The sequence below is a fragment of the Podarcis vaucheri genome (assembly GCF_965113315.1).
Source record: "Podarcis vaucheri genome assembly, chromosome: 8".
Lineage (NCBI taxonomy): Eukaryota > Metazoa > Chordata > Lepidosauria > Squamata > Lacertidae > Podarcis > Podarcis vaucheri.
Genome location: NC_138766.1, coordinates 72,338,703 through 72,362,127, shown reverse-complemented (window position 1 = coordinate 72,362,127; position 23,425 = coordinate 72,338,703). Strand labels below are relative to the sequence as shown.

The window sequence follows — 23,425 nt, the reverse complement described above, 5'->3', positions numbered from 1 at the left end:
GATGACAAAGGCTTGCTTGAGACTTGCCTTCAGAAACGTCTTTGCAAATATACACAGCAAATACAAATGAATGCTCACAAGGCCCCAATGCTTTTCTTTATGTAGGCATGTTCCTTATATTGTCTGAAGTAATGCTTTTTAGGCTGAAATCCTTTGAGTGTTCAATGGGGCTTACCCCCAGTTAGTGGGTTCTAGCCAAATAAATGAGAGTAAATCCACTGAAATTAATGTACCTATGTTAGTCATGCCTATTAATTTCATTGGGACTACTCTGAGTATGACTAACACTTAATGCAACCCAGTGTGCAGGGTAGCCCTCCAGTTGTTTTCAGATTCCAAATCCCAGTATGTCCAAACAGCATAGCCAATGGTCAAAGGTGATGGAAGTTGAGTCCAGTAATATCTGGAGGGCAGCACATTGGCTGCCCTAGTGTGTAGGACTGTATATGACTGTGCTGTTAATTTAATACTGCATAGGATTCTAGTGTTAGCTTCAGATTTCAGGCACAGGCCAGTATCCAAATAGCTTTTTTACACATATCTAATGACATTATTCTACTTGTTTCTTGAAACAGCAGACTCAGGTGACATACTAGAAACAATTAACATTCCAGTTCCAAAAATGGTTTGCCATTTGGCACTTGGGAGTGCTTTTTGAGAAATCCAGTGCCTCCTTAGGTATGCAAAACTAGTGTGCAGTCCTTTGGATCCAATCCTTGGTCTAGTTGTTTACACAATGAACATGTTCATGTTCATCTTCATCATCTTCATCTCTTTATTTGTAGGCTAATTTTCCACAGAACTGTGCCCAAAGTGGCTTACAACATTATTGCAGAGTAAACTTTCATGTGTAAGTCCAAATAAAATGCAGTTAGTCTTTAAGGAGCCACAGAACACTCTTTTGGTATTATTGTAAGAGATGAACATGGTTCTTCCCTACTGAAATTGCTAATACACCTATGTATAAACTTCTGCTAAGTTTATTTTTAAAACAGCACCTCAAGACAAGGTTTATTATCACTGGCACAACTTAATCTAAGTTGATAAAAGAACTGGCTCTCTGGATCTTACCCAATGACAGAATCAAAAAACTTACTTCAGAGTAGCTCTCTTATTATCACTAAACTCCTTTGGAATATGTGGATTTTTTAATGTAGCCTTAATGACTTTATTTTAGACACTAAAGATTTGTTTACTTTGGAGAATTGAACTAGGTTATATTGGACAAGTTTCTCCTGTATAATTTGTTTAGTCAGAACTTCACAGCCTCACCTAATTAAATGCTTGAGTTGTTTAATTGCACTTTATTTCTAGCAGGTTATTTTTCCATATAAAAGAGATTTATTTTTGCCTACTAAGCTTATTCTTCCGGGGGGTGAGGGAGGCAGGGGAGAGACTGCTTCACTGTTAGAAGAAAACAAATTCAATAGAACAAGCTACTTTTACTTTTGAACTTGAAAGGAAACACCCAGAGTAATTAAAGGAAAACATCTACACTATTTGCCTTAAAAGAAAAGCAACAACTGTGAAAATTATAAAAAGGAAACATACAACACACATACGGTACATTTTGGCACTTTCTTAATAATTAATAATAAACAAATTGCATTTCTTCTATACATACATAGTATATGATACACCTAGAGATGGTAAATTGCTTGGAAAAAATGCTTTCTGATAAAGATATCATAGCAGTGCCTTTTAACTGGCCCACTTTTAAAATATATTGGGGGGGATTATATGAACACTGACAGCATATTGCAAACTAGTATCAAAATTACCACAGGATTCAAAAGCAAAATGTCATAATTTTTTCTCATGTTTAAAATACCTAATTTGGATAGTTATAATAATTCATAGTTGGTTGAAAATTGCATGTTCCAAGAAATATGGATAGTTCTAAAAAACTGAAATCACATACAGCAAAGCAAAGCAGGAAAACTTCTAAGTGACACTGTGCTCTTCCATTTTTTCCATTTGCACAAACATCTCTGCTTAGCCGCTAGAATAATTCTCCCTCTCCTCCCATACCGCATGCTGTTCAGGGGGTCATTCTGACTTTCTCCAGATACAATTTCAAGGCATGGGTGGGGGGGGAGACAGGTGGGGAAAGCCCTACTGAACAAGCAGAAGTTCTTACACAGGGCTTTCAGTGGCAGGGCTGGTTAGATTGATCCCTACTACAGTTAATGTAGTTATACAAAGTTATTTTTTTACTAATCACTGACCATAATAAAGAGGTTGATCAACTGATGGTTATATAAATAGGGAATTACTAAGATTTGGCATCTCTCCCCCTCCTGCCACAATTTATTTTTCTCGATCAAGTTTCTCTTGGGCTTTAGCAAAAAGCACTGCCAAATCCAAGGTGTTCCGGCTCTTGCAGCGGGTTCAAGGCCAATGGGACTCCACTTGCTCCCCACTGCTTCAGCTCTGGACCCATAACAAAGATCGTCAAGCATGCCATCTGCTCAAACTTCTTTGATGACTTCAAGGTGAGATAGTAGACATGGTCATGAGCTTGCTGAAGAAAAACAAGCAGTAGGCCACTTGCATTCATTCTCCCACTCACATTTCTAACTGCACTAGGAGGGCAGTGTGCATTTGCAGCCTTTACCAATCTAGAAGGCCTGCAGGACAGCGTGGAGTTGTTCTGAATCATCATATTTTTCTGCCACTAAAGACCCTGTAAAATATCTCTGTAACTCTCAACATCCATTTCCAAATTCTCATTAAGGGTAATGGAAATATATAAGATTGTTCATTGGGTTAACCAGGATTATTGCAAGCTACCACCATAGTCAACATCCCTTTATCAAATGTCTGAGAAAAGCATAGTTATTATGACTTAGATAAACTATGGCAATCTGAATAGGCACATCATTCTGTGTGATATTATTTATCTTCTCCTGCTTAAAAGTTTCAAAATTTATTGACCACCATTAATAAGACCATCATTTATTTTTCCCTGCAAAGAAGCTAACCCTTACAACTTCCTCAGATATTTGATCAGGTGTGCTCCTTGTCTGGCATTTCTCCTCTCACAAAAATACAGTAACTGAGATATTATGACCAATACTAGTTACCAAACATTACTATTTTTTCACAGAAATTTAATTCAAAGTAGTTAAGCCTTTTTTTTCATCCTACCTTCTGTCAGGAAGAAAGTAAATCTTAACATAGGGATTCCTCGGCCTCCCATCTTCCCTTGAAGGAAGATCCTTTGCACCCAATATTGTGACTATCAACTGGTGACCAACCTTGTCATACCACAGTTTTATCTGTAAAGAGAAATTATGCATTAGTCAATCTACTTCTTTCATAATACAGTTATCCTTAAAAGTAAATGTAACTTTTAGACTTCCACTGTATCTGTTTTACTATTACAGTATAGGTAACTTCATGGCATTCTAATTTGTAGCCTTAAGGCCCAAAATGATAAATGTGATGAAACTTATTTTGCATGTATAATCTGTTTAGCACTATATTACATATGTAAAAGTATGCAAAATTGTTTACTTTTGTTATGTATATGTTGTATATGTGGAGCAACAGATATCCTAACATTTTTATATGCGATATGAATTCATGAAAGACTACTTCAGATTTTGATTAGTATATGTAGAAAGACCATGAAATAAAGCTGTGTACATTACAGACCTGTTCACATTTCAGTAATTGACCTGTTAAGGCATTTTATATTCAGTTTACAGAAGTCTTCTACATGCAAGTATATGGTAACCAACTTACTACTTCAACTCTGCACTGTACTTAAAGGTAATATGGCATTCACTCAGCCTTTTTTATTTCAATTTTTATAAAACAAATTCATCTGCTAGATTTGGAATAGCTTACAATTCCTGAAAAAACCTAACCAATAGAACGGGGAGATAACAGAACAGGGGTATTTAAGACTGAGGCTATCATATGGTGATCCATGACTATTATTATCACATGTCATTTGCCATTAGCTTCATTTTGATGGAAGCAGGAACTTTTCCATAGCGCTGAGCTGTGGCCCACACTCTTTGCAAAGAAAGACTGGCCACCTTGTCAGGGCCATGCCATTTCGTATTTACTCAAAACAATGCTAATTCACTTAGATATACCTTTAAATGTAGCCATAATTTTAGGAAGTTATAATCAACTAAGAGCGTTTACATTTGTAGAAAATCAAGAAAATGCTGTATTGGTTTCTTGATTTCTATTTCAATGCAGATAGGATATCCATACTGCTTAGATGTAGTCTGATTTGAACAATATTGTCACTACTGGCTAGATAATACATGGAAGGGAGAAATCTAATGATGTCCACCCAATTGAGCAGAAGACTTCTCATTACACAATGGGACTTCCTCTCCTTGCTAACAAAATCTGCTTTGGGGTTTGTCTCAATTCTCTGGAGCAGATTTTTTAGGTGAGGGGTGTAGTCAGAGGAAAGGGAGGGGAACTGCCATTGAGCAAGTGGAAATCTACTCATGCAACACTAGATATCACCCATTATTTTTTAAGATTATTTTCCTTTGATCGGGATTTTAGTTAAGGAGGAGGAGCTTGCAGGAGCTGAACTGGATCAGTTGTCCGAATACATCTTGATTAAGATACATCTTAGCATTCCCCCCTACTGTCCACCCAGCACAAATTAACAAAAACTCTGTTATGAAAATGTTTGCAAAAACATGCCCTTATTTTTATTCTGAAATAATAATTTTGCATTTTAGTGACATAATAAATTCTGAGAACGTTATGAGGCTTGATGCTAGCCAAAGAATTGAGAACGCATTAGGATTTGCATGTAGACTTGACTCTCTGTCTCTCATTAAGTTATCTGTGGCCTGTTTCTTGTAGTTATCTTTTAAAATAATAAGTGCTTTCCTTTCTAAACAATAACAAAAACTATAATTCATGTAACTCTGAACTTTCCATTTTTATATTTTCTTATGCAGTGAAAGAGCATGAAAAGAATAAGCTTATACAGCATTTATACAAATGATGAGCATTTCCACAAAAATATTTTATAACAAAAGCAGGTAATGTTCTCTAAACAAAAAATATAAATAAAATGGTAAGCATGCAGCAAAACAAGATCAGCATTATGACATTCTTACAACCTACAGTTGGGTTAATCTACAGTACCTTAAGGGATTCCTAATGAAAAAAGGCAAACAACTTGTACCCAAATAAGATCAGAACTAGTCATCCCTAGTAGTCATGGGAAATTGTTTTGTAATCATTATTGTTTTTAATATTTCAACTAATGTGTCAAAACGCAAGGTACACATTCCTTAGACAAGGTACAAATTTATTTGCCCATCTTCTGCTCAGGGAACTACTGTCATTTGGAAAATGCAAAAAAGGAAATTTTGTAATGAAAATGTGTGATTTAAAGAGACACCAATCTTGATACAATGAGGCCAAACATCCAAAGCATAAGATCAACTAATTCTAGTTCAAGGTATGTATTTATGCAACACACAGTTATTATCATTGCTGAAATCTGTGCTTGTTTAATTAGATATAGAAAAAAAGTAAAACTAAAAACTAGTTGTCTCTTTAAATTTTAGTTTAGTACAGTATTCTAATCACCATGCAGTTTCAAGCTGCTCACAAGACAATATGAAATTTGTTTATATGGTTTGAAGCAACACATTAAAATTAAAATGGGAAAATGGATCAAACTGTGACATTTCCCTACTATGCATTTTCCAAGTCAAACAAAACGTAGGAGAGGGAAACACAACTTTAGTTTCTGTCAGGCAGATGAAGCCTTTACCTGAACCCTAGGAACAAAAGGCGCTGTTCTTCTACTAAGGCTTTGGCTCTGGTAAGCAAAATTAAAGAAAAAGCAATAAAACAAAACCAAAAAGACAACACGCTGGAAACTAAAAGACCAAAAGTAAAACAAGGACACACAACTTTAATAAAACACTGCTTTACACCACAAACATGTTTATCTAACGAGAACTGTTAAATATGCAGTGCATAAATTAAATCTGCAATTGCATTATTAAAAAACTAAAATTTATGTATGTTCCTCCACCAATCATACTTTCAACTCAATAAGAAATAACACAACCTGTTTCACATAGTGAGTGGCTTGCGTTAAAAGCTGCCTTATTTAGAAGAGGGAGACATTTGTCTGTGTGCAATGTCGGTTATAATAAGTTAAGACAGTGGTGGGAACCTGTGTTCCCTCCAGATGTTGTTAGACTCTCATCAGCCACTGGCAGCATAGCTAGCAGTCAAGGATACAACAACATCTGGTGGATCACAGGTTCCCCACCATTAACTTAAGGTATAAAAAACTAAGGTTACAATCCTATACACACTCATCTGGGAGTAATTCCCATTGGACCAATGGGACTTAGTTCTGAGTAGACATGCTCAGGATCGCACTATAAGAAACACTGAGTAGAATTTAACATGCCACAATTACAAACATTCCACCTGCCCCAGCATATCTGCTTGCCAGACATAATGACTCCCCCTCTTCCCCGATGCTGTTCTGGGGGTTCTCTCAACCCCCCAAGGCAATTTCAGGGGCCGCAGTGAGGCAAGGAAGGAAGGGCTACCCCTACATTATTCATATAACCAGTTATCAATAATCAATATATTCAATATATGCTTACACGAATCAAGGATTACAGTATTTTATAAATCCACTTGAATCAAAAGGGAAGCTGTGCCTTAGCTAAAATGCAAACTGCTTGAAACAGCAAAGTTAGGAACCGACCTTTCCCCTAGAAACATCTGTGCACCCCGGACAAGACATGAGTCAGGGATTCTGGTACAAATTCCCCATCAGGAACAGGCTAAATTAATCCACAGAACAGGAAGAGCAAAACCACAAAATGTCCAAGCTCCCTGTCCTGTCATAACTAGGGGAAAGGTTAGACTGAACGTCACTGGAGCATTGGAAAGCGGAACTTGAACCCTGTGCAGGACCAGTGCTATACCAGTAGCTAGGAGCGTGACAACTGCTTGCTGATTGGCTGATATTTTGCTGACCAAGTTATGAATCCTTCATGATTGTCTTATGATCTATGATTTGCTGTGATTTGCTCAGGTATAAAGACCCCTGTATTTCTGTCAATCGGGGTCCCAGTTCTTTGGAAGAGATTCCAACTGGGTCCTTATTGCCTGGCAATAAACTTCACCTTCTTATTCTCCATTGCTGCGTCTGGCTGATCTTTATCCCTTGCAACATTTGGTGCCGTGACTCGGATCACACAGGCCAGTGGGGTTTTTTTACCCAAAAAGAGCCGGCCTCTGGTTCTTGGGGGGAGGACGTCCCGGAGATTATTGGCTTCGTTCCAGGCGCCGATCGGACATCATTTCCGAAGGAGGAGGGCAATCGCCTTCGGCGCGGACTCCCGACAAGACGGAGGCAAGGACCGAAAAAGGAGAATTTGAAGGGGAGCCAAAAGGAAAGGCGCGCCACGACAGGAACTCACGGTGAGTTGAGGAAAAAAAAATGAGTGCTGATCAACACTCGGGGTGACCCACCAGTAACCTCCCGTTAAAGGGAAAGGATCACCAAAAGGGTGAGGGAGGAGAAGCTGAGTCAACCAAGGATAGGAAGAGGTTCTGCAGGAAAATTGGGGAAAACAGCTGTGGGGGGGAGAGAGTGAAAAAAAAGGGAAAAACGCTGTATGAAAGTGTGTGCTTTTCTGCCAAGTTGTTTGCCGCAGGCAAGGGGGGAGAAAGGGCTGTGTGTGTCTGTGTGAAAGTCCCGGGACGCCGGGTGGATGTGTAAGATCTCAGTTGAAAAAGGAAGTGTGCTGTGGTTTTTTTTCCTTGATCTATTTTTTGAAACTGCCTAGCTGAAAGTGTTTTGTCTGGCGAAAGTTTTTTGCAGAACTATGGGGGGGAAATGCTCAAAACCAACTCAAGCCTGTACACCCCTAGACTGCATGTTAGAAAATTTTAAAATAGTTTTTCCAGAAGAACCAGGAGAGGTCAGACCAAGTAAAGAAGTTTTAAAGAAATATTGTCAACTGATGTGGCCCCAGCAGGTCAAATCCCGGCCACAAATTGGCTCTTTTAGAATTGAGAAATGTCAGGCGGTCAGAATGCCCTATTCCAAGACAAGCAGCAGAGGGAATGCAGATGCATATAGACAAGTTTTTGCAATATGGGCTTTTGGTAAAGTGCCAGTCCAGTTGGAATTCTCCACTTTTTCCTGTGCGCAAGCCAAATTCAGATCAATTTCGCCCAGTCCAGGATCTAAAAAGGATAAATAATTTAATTCAGACGGTGCATCCGTGTTTGCCCAATCCTTACAATCTCCTGGGATTAATTCCAGCAGAAGCAAGGGTGTTTACAGTATTGGACTTAAAAGATGCATTTTTCTGTTGCCGGATTGCCTCCCAGAGTCAGCCAATATTTGCATTTCAATGGGAGGATCCTTACAAGGGGACAAAAACTCAATTAACGTGGACAAGATTGCCCCAGGGCTACAAGAATTCGCCAACACTTTTTGGAACAGCCCTTGCCCAGGATTTGTCTAAATTCCCTTCAGTACCTGGGAAAACAATTCTTCTTCAATTTTTGGATGACTTATTGATCAGTTGTGATACTTATGAAACTTGTAAAAAGGCCACAGAGGATTTGCTTTATCTCCTTTGGGAGGCAGGATACAAGGTGTCTCGGAAAAAGGCACAAATTTGCCAAGAGACAGTGAAATATTTGGGTTTTCACATTTCTCACCAGCAAAGGGCATTGGGATCAGAAAGGAAGGAAGCCATTTGTGTCATTAAGGAACCCACAAGCCGCAGACAATTGCGGGGGTTTTTGGGGGCTGCAAGTTTTTGCCGAATTTGGATCCCTGATTTTAGCACCCTAGCAAAGCCTCTATATGAAAGTACAAAAGGCAGAGAAAATGCTCATTTTGAATGGCATGCAGAGCAAAGGAAAGCTTTCAATACATTAAAATCTAAACTGATGCAGGCTCCAGCCTTGGCTTTGCCAAACCCAGAAAAAGCTTTTTTTCTTTTCGTTCATGAGAAATCTGGAATTGCAGCAGGGGTCTTGACTCAAGTGTTGGGAAGTTGGAAAAGACCGGTAGCTTATTTGTCAGAACAGCTGGATGCAGTGGCAAAAGGATGGCCACCTTGTATGCGATCGGTGGCTGCAACGGCCCTATTGGTCAAAAAGGCATTTAAATTCACCTTTGGACAGGAGATTTATGTGAATGTGCCTCATGCTGTGTTGACATTAATGGAATACAAAGGAAGTTATTGGCTTTCCAACGAGCGCATGGCAAATTACCAAGGGCTTTTGTGTGGAAACCCACAAGTACATTTGCAAATTGTAAACACCTTGAACCCCGCTTCCTTGTTACCCCTTCCTGAGTCAGTGGATCATGAACCTCATGATTGCATTCAAGTAATGGACTCAATTTACTCTAGCCGTCCAGATTTGCAGGATGAACCATTAAAAAACCCAGATGTAGAATATTTTACGGACGGGAGCAGCTTTGTAAAGGAGGGGCAAAGGAGGGCTGGATATGCTGTGGTTACACTAGCTGATGTCATTGAAGCACAGCCTCTGCCAATTTCGTCCTCAGCGCAGAAAGCGGAACTTGTGGCTTTAACCAGAGCCCTTCAGCTAGCAGCTGGCTGCAGCGTAAATATCTACACAGACTCAAAGTTTGCTTTTTTAACTCTACATGCCCACGGAGCTTTGTGGAAAGAGAGGGGGCTCATAGGGGCAGAAGGGAAAGCACTGAAATATGGCCCAGAATTGGAAACGCTTTTGGAAGCTGTGTGGGCTCCGAGAAAGGTTGCAGTCATACATTGCCGAGGCCACAGCAAGGGAACCACAAAAGCAGCAAAGGGAAATCAATTGGCGGATCTGGCTGCAAAACGGGCAGCTTTATTGCCACCGCCACCTGCCTCTATAACAGCATCTCTTCTTCCTACAGCAGTTGATTTAGACCAAATAAAGCCCATCTACACGGAGGCAGAACAGGAATGGGCACAGCAGGAAGGGGGATACAGAATGCCACCACAGGATGGATGGTTTATCCTCCCAGACCAACGAGTATTTATTCCAGAAGCCTTAGGCAGGAACATAGTGAAACAATATCATGAGTCCACTCACTATGGGGCCACAGCATTGCGGGAAAGCCTGAATAGGCAATTCTACATAACAAGGATTTCCCAGCTGGCAGAAGCAGTATCACGGGCATGCCTTCTGTGTGCAAAAAACAACCCCAAGCAAGGCCCAGTTCCTCCACCAGGAATACAGCAAACAGGCTTAATGCCAATGGAAAATTTAATAGTGGATTTTACAGAAATGCCAAAGGCAAAGGGGTATAAGGCTCTTTTGGTCTTCACATGTTCTCTTACAGGTTGGCCTGAGGTATATCCTACTAGAACAGAAAAAGCCCAGGAGGTTATAAAACGCCTCTTAACGGAAATCATTCCAAGGTTTGGTCTTCCAAGGTGTATAGGCAGTGACAATGGTCCAGCTTTCATCGCATCAATAGTAGATGGTGTATGCAAAGCCTTGCAAATACAATGGAAACTACATGCAGCCTATAGACCTCAAAGCTCAGGGAAAACAGAAAGGATGAATCGGACTCTTAAAGCGCAGTTAGCAAAATTGTGCCAGGAAACTCATTGTAAATGGGTAGACATGTTGCCTATTGCTTTGTTTAGGATCAGATGTTCACCAACAAAGAGACTGAAACTTTCTCCGTTTGAACTTTTGTATGGGAGACCACCTCCAATAGCAAGGGGGAAAACAGCAGACTTGACTCAAGGGGGGGGGGGCAAATAACTGCAGATCAAATCCAGGCTCTTTCTCGTATTTTTCTTGATTTAAACAGGTGGTGTCTCCAACGCATTCCCATCTGCCTATCCGAACCAGTACATCCTTTTCGGCCAGGAGACCGAGTTTGGGTTCGGGATTGGAAAGACGAACCGCTGACGGCTCGGTGGAAAGGTCCCTACACGGTTCTGCTGGCCACACCAACTGCGGTGAAAGTTGCGGAAGTAACCCCGTGGATTCATCATTCTCGTCTGAAGCGGTCTGAGGGTCATTGGAACTGTGAGCTGAACCCATCTAACCCTCTGAAGCTGAAGCTCACTAGGAACCCCTGCACCTAGCCCCACCGGAAGCGGGCAGGAGCACGGGCGACGGGACTACAGGTCTGCTCTCACTGCACCCCGGAAGCCAGTGAGTCTACGCACACCGGAAGATTGAGGAGCTGCACCAGCGTATGGGAGGACCCCTACCAGTTGAAATTACAGTCAATCCCAGATTCCAGCCAGACTTTGCTCATAAACCCTTAGTAAAAATAACAATAACAAGGGTGAACAAAAGGGGGGTCCTTATTGACAAGTGGGTGGATTGGGTAACTACATACGGTTGTTACATTCCTTTCTTTCATTGGGAATTCTACATACCAGATTGGGCACAAGCAGGTCCACAACAATAGTTCACATACAAGGGAAAGTACATGCCAGGGGAACCTAGGAGGGCCATACGTTGCTTTTCCTACCCACCTCCCCAAGGAGCATTTCCCGGTGCTATACTGGTCGCTGTAGTTGTTTTTCCTCCACCACCCACAGGTCCCTTCAAGGTAGCAGTTGCAGAGTGTATACGGTGTGAGTTGACCTCACCAGTTCGACCAGAACCTGGGGACCACCAATAAGTCCACTGGGTGCAGCCGAGCGGGAGGCTATATCTCACTGAAGGGTATGTTCTGGTACCTGCTACCTTATATAATGGGACGCGGGTGGCGCTGTGGGCTAAAGCCTCAACGCCTAGGGCTTGCCGATCGAAAGGTCGGCGGTTCGAATCCCCGCGGCGGGGTGCGCTCCCGCTGTTCGGTCCCAGCGCCTGCCCACCTAGCAGTTCGAAAGCACCCCCGGGTGCAAGTAGATAAATAGGTACCGCTTACCAGCGGGAAGGTAAACGGCGTTCCGTGTGCGGCTCTGGCTCGCCAGAGCAGCGATGTCACGCTGGCCACGTGACCCGGAAGTGTCCCCGGACAGCGCTGGCCCCCGGCCAATAAATGTGAGATGGGCGCACAAACCCCACAGTCTGTCAAGACTGGCCCGTTCGGGCAGGGGTACCTTTACCTTTACCTTACCTTATATAATTGTTGCAATTTCACTCCTTCTGGTCCTAATCATTGTATATTGTGTATATAAGAAGGATCACCGTATAAACATCAACCTAGAGCCAGAACTCATAAGATTCAACCTTGAAGGTATACGTGGGGGAGATGAAAATGAAAATGAAGCTCCTGTTGAGTTTGATGTGCTTGTGGCTCCAGAGAGGCCCAATGGTAGTAGGTAATGTTTTTATAAACCATGCTGAACACATGTTCCAGATATATGGGGAAAATGCTACCCTATATTATGAACACCCAAGGAAGGTAGCAGACATGTCCCTTATACCAGGATTAATCAAGGATCCTGATGTCGTGTTGGCAGGCCTACTTTACAATCAGAGTGGTCTCTTTGCAGCCCCACCTATTGAAATGAATGACATCCCCTACAGATATCTCAGATATACCAGAACCACAAAAGGTCTATGTTTTTGCTGTCATGCCACCGGAGTATGGAATTCTAAATGGAAGTATTGGCCCCAAGTTAAGTACCACATGGACAAAGGATGGCTGGGAAATTATACCCAATGCTCGGATAAATTTTGGCTTTGGGGATCCCACAATGCCTCCTACCAGGGCAATACTACCTCTTCAGATCTGTACCCATATTTTCCTCAATATTCGGTTAATTTTACCGGACAAGGGTCCATTTGTTCTGGTTGGATGATTAAAGATCCTAACCTCTGGTTTTTATATGATGGATTGGCAACAAATTTCCATCCAGGAAATTACCAGTGTGTTGGCGTGGGGGCATTTACCTTTCCGGTTGCAGTGCAGTTCAATCACAAGGTACCTCACCTTGCAAGCAGACGGAAAAGGGTGGCCCTGGGCGACCACTGTGAAGATGAAATTTATCTGACAAATTCTGTAGGGAGCGTTGGGGGTGGATTTATAGGATTCCTCTCAATGGGAATTTACCCAGGAATAGTTGCTGAGCAAAATAGAAAGGCACTGTTTGCTCTTACATGCAGGCTGGAGAAAACTATCAATGCCACCACCCATGTCTTGCGCTCCTTGCAGTCAGAGGTTGAGGATTTGAACCAGCTGACATTGACCCATAGATTGGTTTTGGACTACCTCCTTGCACGAGCAGGCGGGTTTTGTAAAATTGTCCCAAAAGGTCGGTGCCAGGTTAAATTCCACGACCTTAACAAAACAATTGAGGACCAATTGCAAAAACTGCAGTCTCTGGTAGCTGACAACACACCCACCCAGAATCCCTGGGAAAAGGTATGGTCGTGGATACCAGGAGAGGGGTGGGTGCATGGCATTCTGACCGCCTTAGCCATAGGAGGAATTGGTTTTCTGTTGTTTCTTTCTGTAATCCCTTGTTGTTTGTCTTTGCTTAGGGGAATGATAGCCCGCAATGTTAAGCATCTCACTGACCCTCACATCATGGCAATATACAGAGCTTTGCCCCCAGTGCCAGATGAGCCAGAAGAAGACGATGGTTACGAGCGAATGCGTAGGGAACACGTCCCAATGCCTGGGGAACAGGTCCCAGTGCAGGAACAGGTCCCAGTGCAGGAACAAGCCCCATTGCAGGAAGCAACGGGTTACACTGATGTCCTGAGTGGTGTTCAAGCTCAGGAGTCAGATGAATCTTCTCTCTGAGCTTGAAAAGGGGGGAATGAGGCAAGGAAGGAAGGGCTACCCCTACATTATTCATATAACCAGTTATCAATAATCAATATATTCAATATATGCTTACACGAATCAAGGATTACAGTATTTTATAAATCCACTTGAATCAAAAGGGAAGCTGTGCCTTAGCTAAAATGCAAACTGCTTGAAACAGCAAAGTTAGGAACCGACCTTTCCCCTAGAAACATCTGTGCACCCCGGACAAGACATGAGTCAGGGATTCTGGTACAAATTCCCCATCAGGAACAGGCTAAATTAATCCACAGAACAGGAAGAGCAAAACCACAAAATGTCCAAGCTCCCTGTCCTGTCATAACTAGGGGAAAGGTTAGACTGAACGTCACTGGAGCATTGGAAAGCGGAACTTGAACCCTGTGCAGGACCAGTGCTATACCAGTAGCTAGGAGCGTGACAACTGCTTGCTGATTGGCTGATATTTTGCTGACCAAGTTATGAATCCTTCATGATTGTCTTATGATCTATGATTTGCTGTGATTTGCTCAGGTATAAAGACCCCTGTATTTCTGTCAATCGGGGTCCCAGTTCTTTGGAAGAGATTCCAACTGGGTCCTTATTGCCTGGCAATAAACTTCACCTTCTTATTCTCCATTGCTGCGTCTGGCTGATCTTTATCCCTTGCAACAGCAGGAGGATGGAATGAGGGGAAGCCCTCTTACACAAGCAGAAGCTCTTGCACAGGGCTCGTTAGTGAATCCGTCCATAATAACCAGTATAAAATGATGTAACAGAGACATAGATGCAATTCATTAGCAGATCCAAGACCAAATATTTCATAATTTCTCATAAACTTTTTCTTTATGGTTTCAATCAATGGTAATAGGGGGGAAACTGTGTTTGTTGTGAGCACTTAGCATTTCTAAAATAAAGCTATACTACTCCAAGCTTATCATAATTAGGGGCAAAGCACAGCTAAGGTTAAGATCTTCAATGTCTGAAGAAGTAACATAAAACTACTCCTGAGATTATACAGAATGCATTTTCTCTAGCACTGAGCAACCACAGATTGCATGGATTTTAAAACCAGGGTTTCCCTGCATCTTGAGCTTAAAAATAAACCAATACTAAAGTGGAAAGTGGCAATATAGATATCTGGCACAAACTGGTTGAAAAGAAAATCATACAATAGTGGTAAATATAGCTGTGAATATATACTCTTAGAAAATATGCTGCAATTCATAGGAGAGAGCATAACAATATTTAATTTTTTTTAAAAAATAAAGTTTACAAGTTGAGTAAGCATTGTGGGGACAAACAGAAAAGCAAGCACTGTTAGGGTGCTTCCAGGCGAGTTTACAGCAGAATCAGTGCTACTCATGCACACTTTTTTGCACCATCCACACAACATTATCATGCTCAAAATGCCAGTCTGTACTTTTATTGGTTAAATCCAGATTTACCCATTTGATACAAAATCTAATGACTAAAAATAACCTGTTACACACCCCCAGTCATTGCTGGTATAGCTAGCCCATTTTTAATGGGCAGTTTGTCACCTATGACAATGTTCTGGTGTGTGACCTCTAACACCACATCCTTCCTTTCATTTGCTTCTTGCCTGAGCAACAGCTGGCCATTTTGTTTACAGTTGACCAAAGGATATCAGGAACACGTGAGCCTCTATGTGTTATGTCAAAAGTATGGACCCCTCTGCTGTCGTTGCAGTTCCCCCACTTCCCATCCACAGCGTTGGGAGGCAGCCAAGCCAATATTTAGCTGCCCAACCACAAGTGGGGGCAGTGTGGGTCAATGGTTGCATGTTTCACAGGCAAAATGACCCTAGCATCTCCCAGTAAAATGTTGTGGTCAGTACAATTGGGAAATGTTTTATTTTACTTAAAGCATTTATATTTTGCTCTTGATTTTCCAAAATCCCTAGAATGCCCTACAATAAAAGTGTAAAAGGCAATACAGAGTGCATATATTATGGGGAATGGAATGGAAGGGAACGGAACGGAACGGAACGGAACAGAACGGAATAGAATAGAATAGAATAGAATAGAATAGAATAGAATAGAATAGAATAGAATAAACTGGGTGGTTAATGTGCAGAATCAGCAATTATGCTCATTCACTGGGCCCCTGAAGAGTGTGCACATAATCTGTCTGCAAGGAGGGAATTCCACACATTTCCAAGTCAATGTGCACCTATCAACTGGCTCATAGTGGTTCTGGTCCTTGCACTCCAAGGAAGCGCTTCTTTCGGAGCAGCCCGTGACTTGCTGCCTCCTTCATGGCTGGTGGGCATGACTCTTTCCACAATGAGGCACTCACTACTTGTGGAGGCTGCACCATTCCTTGTCCACAGCCTTGGGCCGCAGCAACTGACATTCATCTGTACCTAAAGACTAGATGGTACACTTGAAACAACCAGGCACCTCAAAGCAATTTGCTTAACAAGACCCAAACAGGGGCCACTTTCCTGCTATCTCTGCTACAGAGTAGGCTTGACAATGGGCTCGATCCTGCAGCAACCTGTATTGTGGTTATGCTGTTGCTGCCCCCACAAGCACTCCCAGGTGTGGGTGAGGGGCAGGGGCTGGATATGAGAGACTCTCTCTGGTTCTTTGGTGGGGGTGCAGGGGAGGCTTTGGGGAGGCACTGCAGTCAGAATAGCAATTAATATAATGGTTCAGAAGTCAGTGTGTTTACCCTCATGGGCTCATCATGTACAAGAACAACCCATCTGCAAGATAACACTCCCATGGGAAGCATCCTTATTCCCAAAATAATATCAGGACTGTACTTCTAACTCAATTAAATGCTTCCTAATTCATCTCCTTTTGCCCTCTGCCTGACCAGAAAAACTGGTTTCAATTTACCGTAAGCTTCCTTCTTGGATGCAGATGATGATGACTCCTATTTAAATTTGTATACCGCACTTTATCTGAAGATCACAGGGCAGTTCACAACACCCAAGATACATTGCAGATCTCGCTAATAAAGGTTGTTTTGCTACACTTGCTAATTAGTTGTCCTTCAAAATGTGCCATATCAACATCAAAAAGAAGAATCAGCTTATATTGAGTATATTTGAGGACTGTTAGTCTATTTACATAGCCTGTGTGTATGGATAAACCCCAAAGTAATTTAGTTGTACTAACAGAGAAACAAACATGCTTTGAACTGGTTTAAAGTTTCATTACACTCAAGAGTGCATAAATGTAGTGAAGTAAATAATAAAATACATGACCAAATGGATTTTACATTTTGTTATAAAATGCATACGCTGGTAAATAAACTGTACAAAAGTATCCTGAATAGGATTAGCTCTAGTCCTAATCAGAGCCCCATCTGAATTCTTTTTGACTTCATGATAAGGCAAATATTTTTCATAAGTATTACTTATGCTAGCAAACCAACAATACATTTCTGTCCGTTTCTTGGAGATCAGTATATTGCTAGTAGCTCTTCTGACATTACAGAGCAATTATATAATTTTAAATCATTATGAATATTTTCTTCTTTACTGATTGCTTTTCCTCACACTTCTGCAAAGATTCAAAATGAGCCAATGCATTCAATAAATAAATAAATAGGTAAGAATAAGTATTTGAATCTAATCAACTAATTAAACAATATAATCCCTTCAAACCACAATAATCATCACCACAACACCAGCATCTCGAGATTAATCCTGGTCACTGAAAGTTTGCCTTTTGAAAAATGTCATGAAGAAATTCCACAATTATGGACAGGATTTCATACAATAGTACACAATTGGCTCAGTTTTAGGAGGCTATGACAGTAGAACAGAGCGCAGAATTGCTCTATTAAGTGTGTATATAGTTGAAGCAATGTCAGCTTTTAAAAACAAAACCAGAGGTGTACATTTCTTCCAGGAGACTACAGTAATGTGCTTCCAGATAAGCACTTCACAGTTAGGAAGTCATCACATACTGTGTTCACTACAATTTCTGAACAGTTTTAAAAGTCAGTGCCAAGTAGAACAATAGTCTAATCCCCAAGGTTACAGAAAGCTGCCTTATCAGACTGAATTAGTGAAAAGCACCCTTTGCCAATATTGTAGTTTCAATTATCATGAGATATCCAGGAGTATGCAAAGCAATAATACAAGCCCAGATAATAAGAAATCAAAATATGAGTATTTCTATCATTCCTGTGTTTCTGGCTTTAGTTTCTATTAAGCTTATCTACATGAACCTCCGCCCCGCTCCTTAGTCCTCAGATTTTTGATGGCTACCAATGGGTGACAAAGTTGTTTTCACCACTTTTTTATGTCAGTCATTATAGATGAACAGCATATGTGTCAAAGAACCACTTGGTGCTAAACGATTGTCTATCCACCATCTGTGTTTTCAGGTTGAGCCTTCATAACAGAATTGCTCTACACATGTGTTGGTAATTTAACTGTTACTGTTATTTAAAACTTTGTTTATACATCTCCCTTGCAAGGTTCTTAATGATGGCCTACAGCAAGTTTTTGCCTGAACCACAAGGAAGGAAGAGGGAATCCAGTGACTCAGTTGTACTCGAGGGAACAGTGCACAGTTCATTTGTGGTTCCTGAATACAACTACAGCATATGGGTCAGATGAAAAAGAATGCAGAGTTGTGAGTCATCTAAATATTGACTCCACTTCAATATTATGCAAGATTTCCACAGCTGAACAGTAGGATGAGCAAGATGGACTCCTGCAGTACTTCATACGGCAAATTCCTCTGAAGAGATGAGCAACCACCCACTGCAACCTTTTGAGGCATTTCTGCTAGGGCCGACTCGAACTAATCATTTAATGAAAACCACTTAGCAGGTCTCGACATCAAGATGTTGATATTTCAACATCAGGGCAAAAATCCTAGACCAAGGCCACAACTAATTTCAGTCTGCGGTGCACCCAAACCTACAGCAGAAGACAAACCAACAGTATCGGTAAGGCCACTTCCCCAGAATAAAAACTGATTCCAATAAGTTTTATTCAGTGTGAGCTAGAGGCGCGCCAAAGGCACTTTAGAATATTCTTTGGTATAGAACAGGGACTTGGGGAATGAAAGATTTTACAAAACTGTGCTCGCAGTTTTGCTACCCCTGCTGCCTGTTCATATGGTCCTAACAGTAGAGGTTACTCTTCCCATTGTTGGATCCTGGCAGAAGTTATATTTTGCTCCGTTGGGTGTTGTTTTATTCAACATTTCTGTCATAAGACATCAGAATGAGGGTAGGAATCACTGCCTTCTGTTCCTGCACTCACTCTGATTTGGCTTCATGACCATGCCATGCAGAATCTAGACTTGCTCTGAAATGCTGTAGATTCCATATAAAACTCAGTCAAGTTAATGGTTTTATACCACTTCAGCTCATTTCAAATAGATATTGCAGAAAGAAATGCTCCTTGATTTTTAACTTTCTTCTTGAAAAAGCTAGTCTTTGTGAAACAAAGGGCATGATCAGCTAAAACTATGTATTGGGAGTATTATGCATTTGTTTCAATTTCTCCTGATGAAATAAATAGGTCTTAAAGGTAAAGGTAAAGGTACCCCTGCCCGAACGGGCCAGTCTTGCCAGACTCTGGGGTTTGTGCGCCCATCTCACATTTATTGGCCGGGGGCCAGCGCTGTCCGGAGACACTTCCGGGTCACGTGGCCAGCGTGACAACGCTGCTCTGGCGAGCCAGAGCCGCACACGGAACGCCGTTTACCTTCCCGCTGGTAAGCGGTACCTATTTATCTACTTGCCCCCGGGGGTGCTTTCGAACTGCTAGGTGGGCAGGCGCTGGGACCGAGCAGCGGGAGCGCACCCCGCCGCGGGGATTCGAACCGCCGACCTTTCGATCGGCAAGCCCTAGGCGCTGAGGCTTTAGCCCACAGCGCCACCCGCGTCCCAAAAATAGGTCTTAGAAGTGTTTAAATAAAGCTGGTTGGAACATATACTTTTTATCTTTCCAAAAACATATTCTGTCAGATGGATTATAATGAATTAAAGACAATTTGTGGGAGACACATGCTAAGAGAAACTTAAAAACAGTCATCAAGTTTGGTCTTTAGTGACCAAATTAATGGCTGTTTGAAGAAAAAGTGTTAGGGATACCTGAAAATCACTACACTGCCTAATGGGTGGGATACTTTCACGATGAAATGCTCTTGCACTGGCAGCCCAAAAGATACGACAACATAGCAAATTAACACTGGCTGTAGTGACAGGTGGTACTACAGCTAGTGGAACCCCTGCAACAGGGGTGGGGAACTTTTTCAACCCACAAGCCCCACAAGCCAAGTTTGCCAGGAGTGCATGGCCATCCACCTGTCCATTACCTGACATCATAAACACGTCAGGTGACAAAAATGCTGCTGAAACAGCTTAGAAATGCTGTGCAGGCAAAGTGCAGGCCACTTTACCTGACTCCCACCTGATGTCACACAGGATGACATAACAGGGCAGATGGGTGTGGCTGGGGGGGGGGAGAGAGAATCTCAGCGGAATTGGGGGCATGATGGAGGAAAAGCAAAGTTTAGTCCAGATACTATGCTCAGGTGAAGGTCTGGTGCAAGCCCCAGCAATGACAGGATGTTATACCTGCACAAAAGGTGATATAAAACACTCACACTAAAGTCAGTGTGGAGGCCCAGATGACTCTCCTACCTCCTCTCCCACTGTCCTCAAAGTCACAATGGGTAAATAGGATTTTAAGTGAATCAGCAGCAACTCATGGCACACCAGCTGATCACCCCCCAGCTAGGGATCACAGTACACATATCAAGAAGCATGGACTAGTGTTATATTAAATTTTCCACGTTTAGAAAATTATAAGCACAGAAGGGGAAACCTAGTGATGGAACACATTGTACAAAAATGGGATCACTTTTAACAAGAAGTCAGCAGCCAGACAAAACATATATTGTAGATGAAGCACACTTATAGTTAACAGGTACTAAACGTATCGAAATAATTTAGAGATAAACGCCAACAAAGAACCTCAGCCCTACTTTTGCAAACTGTACTGAAAAGACAAGGCACCCAACACTGATAAGCAAGAGAAGGAGGATCACGTGAGAGAAACTATGCAAAACAGCATGACTTCTACACACCCTCCATCCATTATTTTCCTTGCGAAAAAACACATGAGTGTGTGCACTCAAATATCCATAACTCAGTTGAAATACAACTATCCTTCAAAATCTGAACTTTTCCAAAATTTGTATTGTACTTCTCTAACCAACATGTACAAAAATGCATATGTTAGGTAAAGGTGTACAGAACATGCATACATTAGTTAAACAAAAATGCATTATTTGGGGGGAAGTTCCTTTAAAAATCTATTTATTAGCCAAAACTGGATAAAAAATGTGTGTACAGGAGAAAATCACACTAAGATGCTGCCAAATTTTCATGAGGATTTTAAAAAATCAATGATAACAAATTGCTGCAGAGAGACTTGAATTTAAGACTGAAAAATGAGAAACCAAGAGAAACAAACATTTGCAGATTTGTCTATCCCAGGGGATAAAAATGGACGTGAACAATAGTCTACTGTTTCCTAATGTAGGGTAAGTGCAGCTTCTCCCTCCAGAGAATTAGGTATTGTTCATGTTTTTACAATCTGATTCCTATGTCTATTGAGGACTACAATCCATCATGTCAGACCAAAGAGAAAAGTAAGCTATGCTACTACAAGCTACTTCCAAGAGAAATCAGAGTCCTTGTTCTCGTTCTGTCACAGTAAAACTCTAGTGGTTTCAATATAAGCAGTGTGGGAAAACACATGGGAAATTATTACTATTATTATTATTGAACAAGAAAATCTCAGTCCCTGCCAAAGTTTCCCATTCTTCAGCAAATCCCAATGTTATTTGTCAGAACAAGTACCCGGTGGACTGCACATCCTGCTGCCAAAGAAATTGCCTTCCAATTTCCCTATATTTTGTGTATTCTCTTGACATAAATACATTCTGTATTCATTCTCTACCTACTACCACTTAAACATCAGCTCTTCCGAAATTGCTGATCATCATGCTCACACTTTTCAAACTAATATCACTCATTAATATTATGAATTGTTTTACTGGAAGCACTGGTGTAGATTTCAAATGTACACACTTTTGAAAATCATTTTTGCGCTTCCAAGGAAAAAGAATAGGTTCACAGTCGCCAAAATGCTTTGTTCTCTGTGTGAAATCTTGTGCCACAGTGATAATTAGTAGAATGAATATGATCAAGAACTAGTGGACAGATTCTCAGACTAGCTCAGGAAGGGGTTGTGGAAGCTTGTGCTTCAGTTCTTTCAAATTATTTAAGACATGAATAATTTTTCAGTCCCATACATGGGACTCTACATTTTCCTTGAGTATGTTTTATAGAATCTGTTATGAATAGCTGTAGCCAACTGTGCACATTCATGATTTACATATGGAAATGAAAAATATAATTCTGCAAACTGAAAATATTAGATATAAATATCCTGAATAAAGGAGGAGATTGTAATTTCAGGCAATTACAGGCAACTCCGATTTTGAATATATTTGATGCATGCACAACTGTGCACCATGTTCAGCACCAGAAGAGGGTGGAACAGGACCAGGAACAAAACAGGGTGGGGTGGCCTTACGCATGCGCCACCAATGCACACAATGGCTTGGAACATAACCCCTGCGTAAATGGGGGTTGCCTGTAATTCATGTTGAGAAATAGCTGAATAAAAGAATTAAGGGTAGTAACAACTTCAGTATATAGTTACCTGGCATTTTCCATTAGCAATACTTTATTACAACCAACAAAGTAAATAAGAACAAACTGAACAAATGTTTACATACTGAAAGTTGTCCAGATAAGAACTGTGGAACATCCCTCAACATGCCTGGACTCATGGGAGAAGTGACTGAAATAGAAGGCCGGTCCATTTTTTGAGATTCAAACGAACTAGAACCTGAAAGTATAATTTATTTTACTTTATTAAACATATTCTGATTATATAAACATTAAGAGAAGGATCATTTGAATAAAAATACACGAATACACAGTGTGTTGAAAAGGTAACAGATAATCTTAAAACTTGATTTAATCTCTAAATATGAACATGATGAACAAAACAATGGGTATAATTTAGCCAAAGCTAAGCACTTAAAGATCCATTATATTAATGGAAACTTAAACATATGCTTGAATCATTGGGATTGGATCGAAGTCAAATGCTCTGTATCTTGAGGACTGCAGCTCAATTGCTATCACCTATATTAAAAACACTGCAAAACAAGAACTTGTTTTTGAATATTTGGGTTTGGCAGGATAAAGTCTCCTCAAATAAATTGTTTGCTTGTTATATTATTTTTAGAGTAAGTCAAGGAAATAACATTTTTCATCTTGAAAAAAATATTTTTGGTTACAAGCTTTATTTCTCCAGTAAGAAGATGCCATAGGGGTCTTAAAATCATTATGGTTTTTACATCCAACAATAAATTAATGGCTGATACAATTAATTATGGGTTGTCTCCAATGTTGTACAACTGGAAGTCCGATCATGCCTCCAGATGGTCAGGGGGACGAAACGAGCATTGTGGGCTATATCTTCCGGGGCTGGAGTGGGAGGGAATTCAATCCAAATGGTGTGGAAGAATCTGCCCTATTTGGGATGATTCCCCCAACCAACACTAAAGTGAAGAAGAAAACAGCATCTCAATCTTACAC

General features: G+C 41.1%; 1 protein-coding gene across 24 annotated transcripts in view; it reads right to left on the bottom strand.

Annotated features, from left to right (window-relative positions):
- The window catches only part of RIMS2 (regulating synaptic membrane exocytosis 2), a 372,071-nt gene that overhangs the window by 158,961 nt on the left and 189,685 nt on the right, over positions 1 to 23,425 (bottom strand). For 16 of the 24 annotated variants that reach the window (XM_082235413.1, XM_082235425.1, XM_082235420.1 and 13 more), the window contains 2 exons: positions 22,555 to 22,667; positions 3,151 to 3,281 (listed from right to left, as the gene is read on the bottom strand). In XM_082235413.1, coding sequence (XP_082091539.1) covers positions 3,151 to 3,281; positions 22,555 to 22,667 — 244 coding nt within the window. Of the gene's footprint in view, positions 1 to 3,150; positions 3,282 to 5,773; positions 5,822 to 22,554; positions 22,668 to 23,425 lie in introns of all 24 variants that reach the window. The other 8 variants (XM_082235402.1, XM_082235412.1, XM_082235422.1 and 5 more) reach the window with 1 other exon arrangement.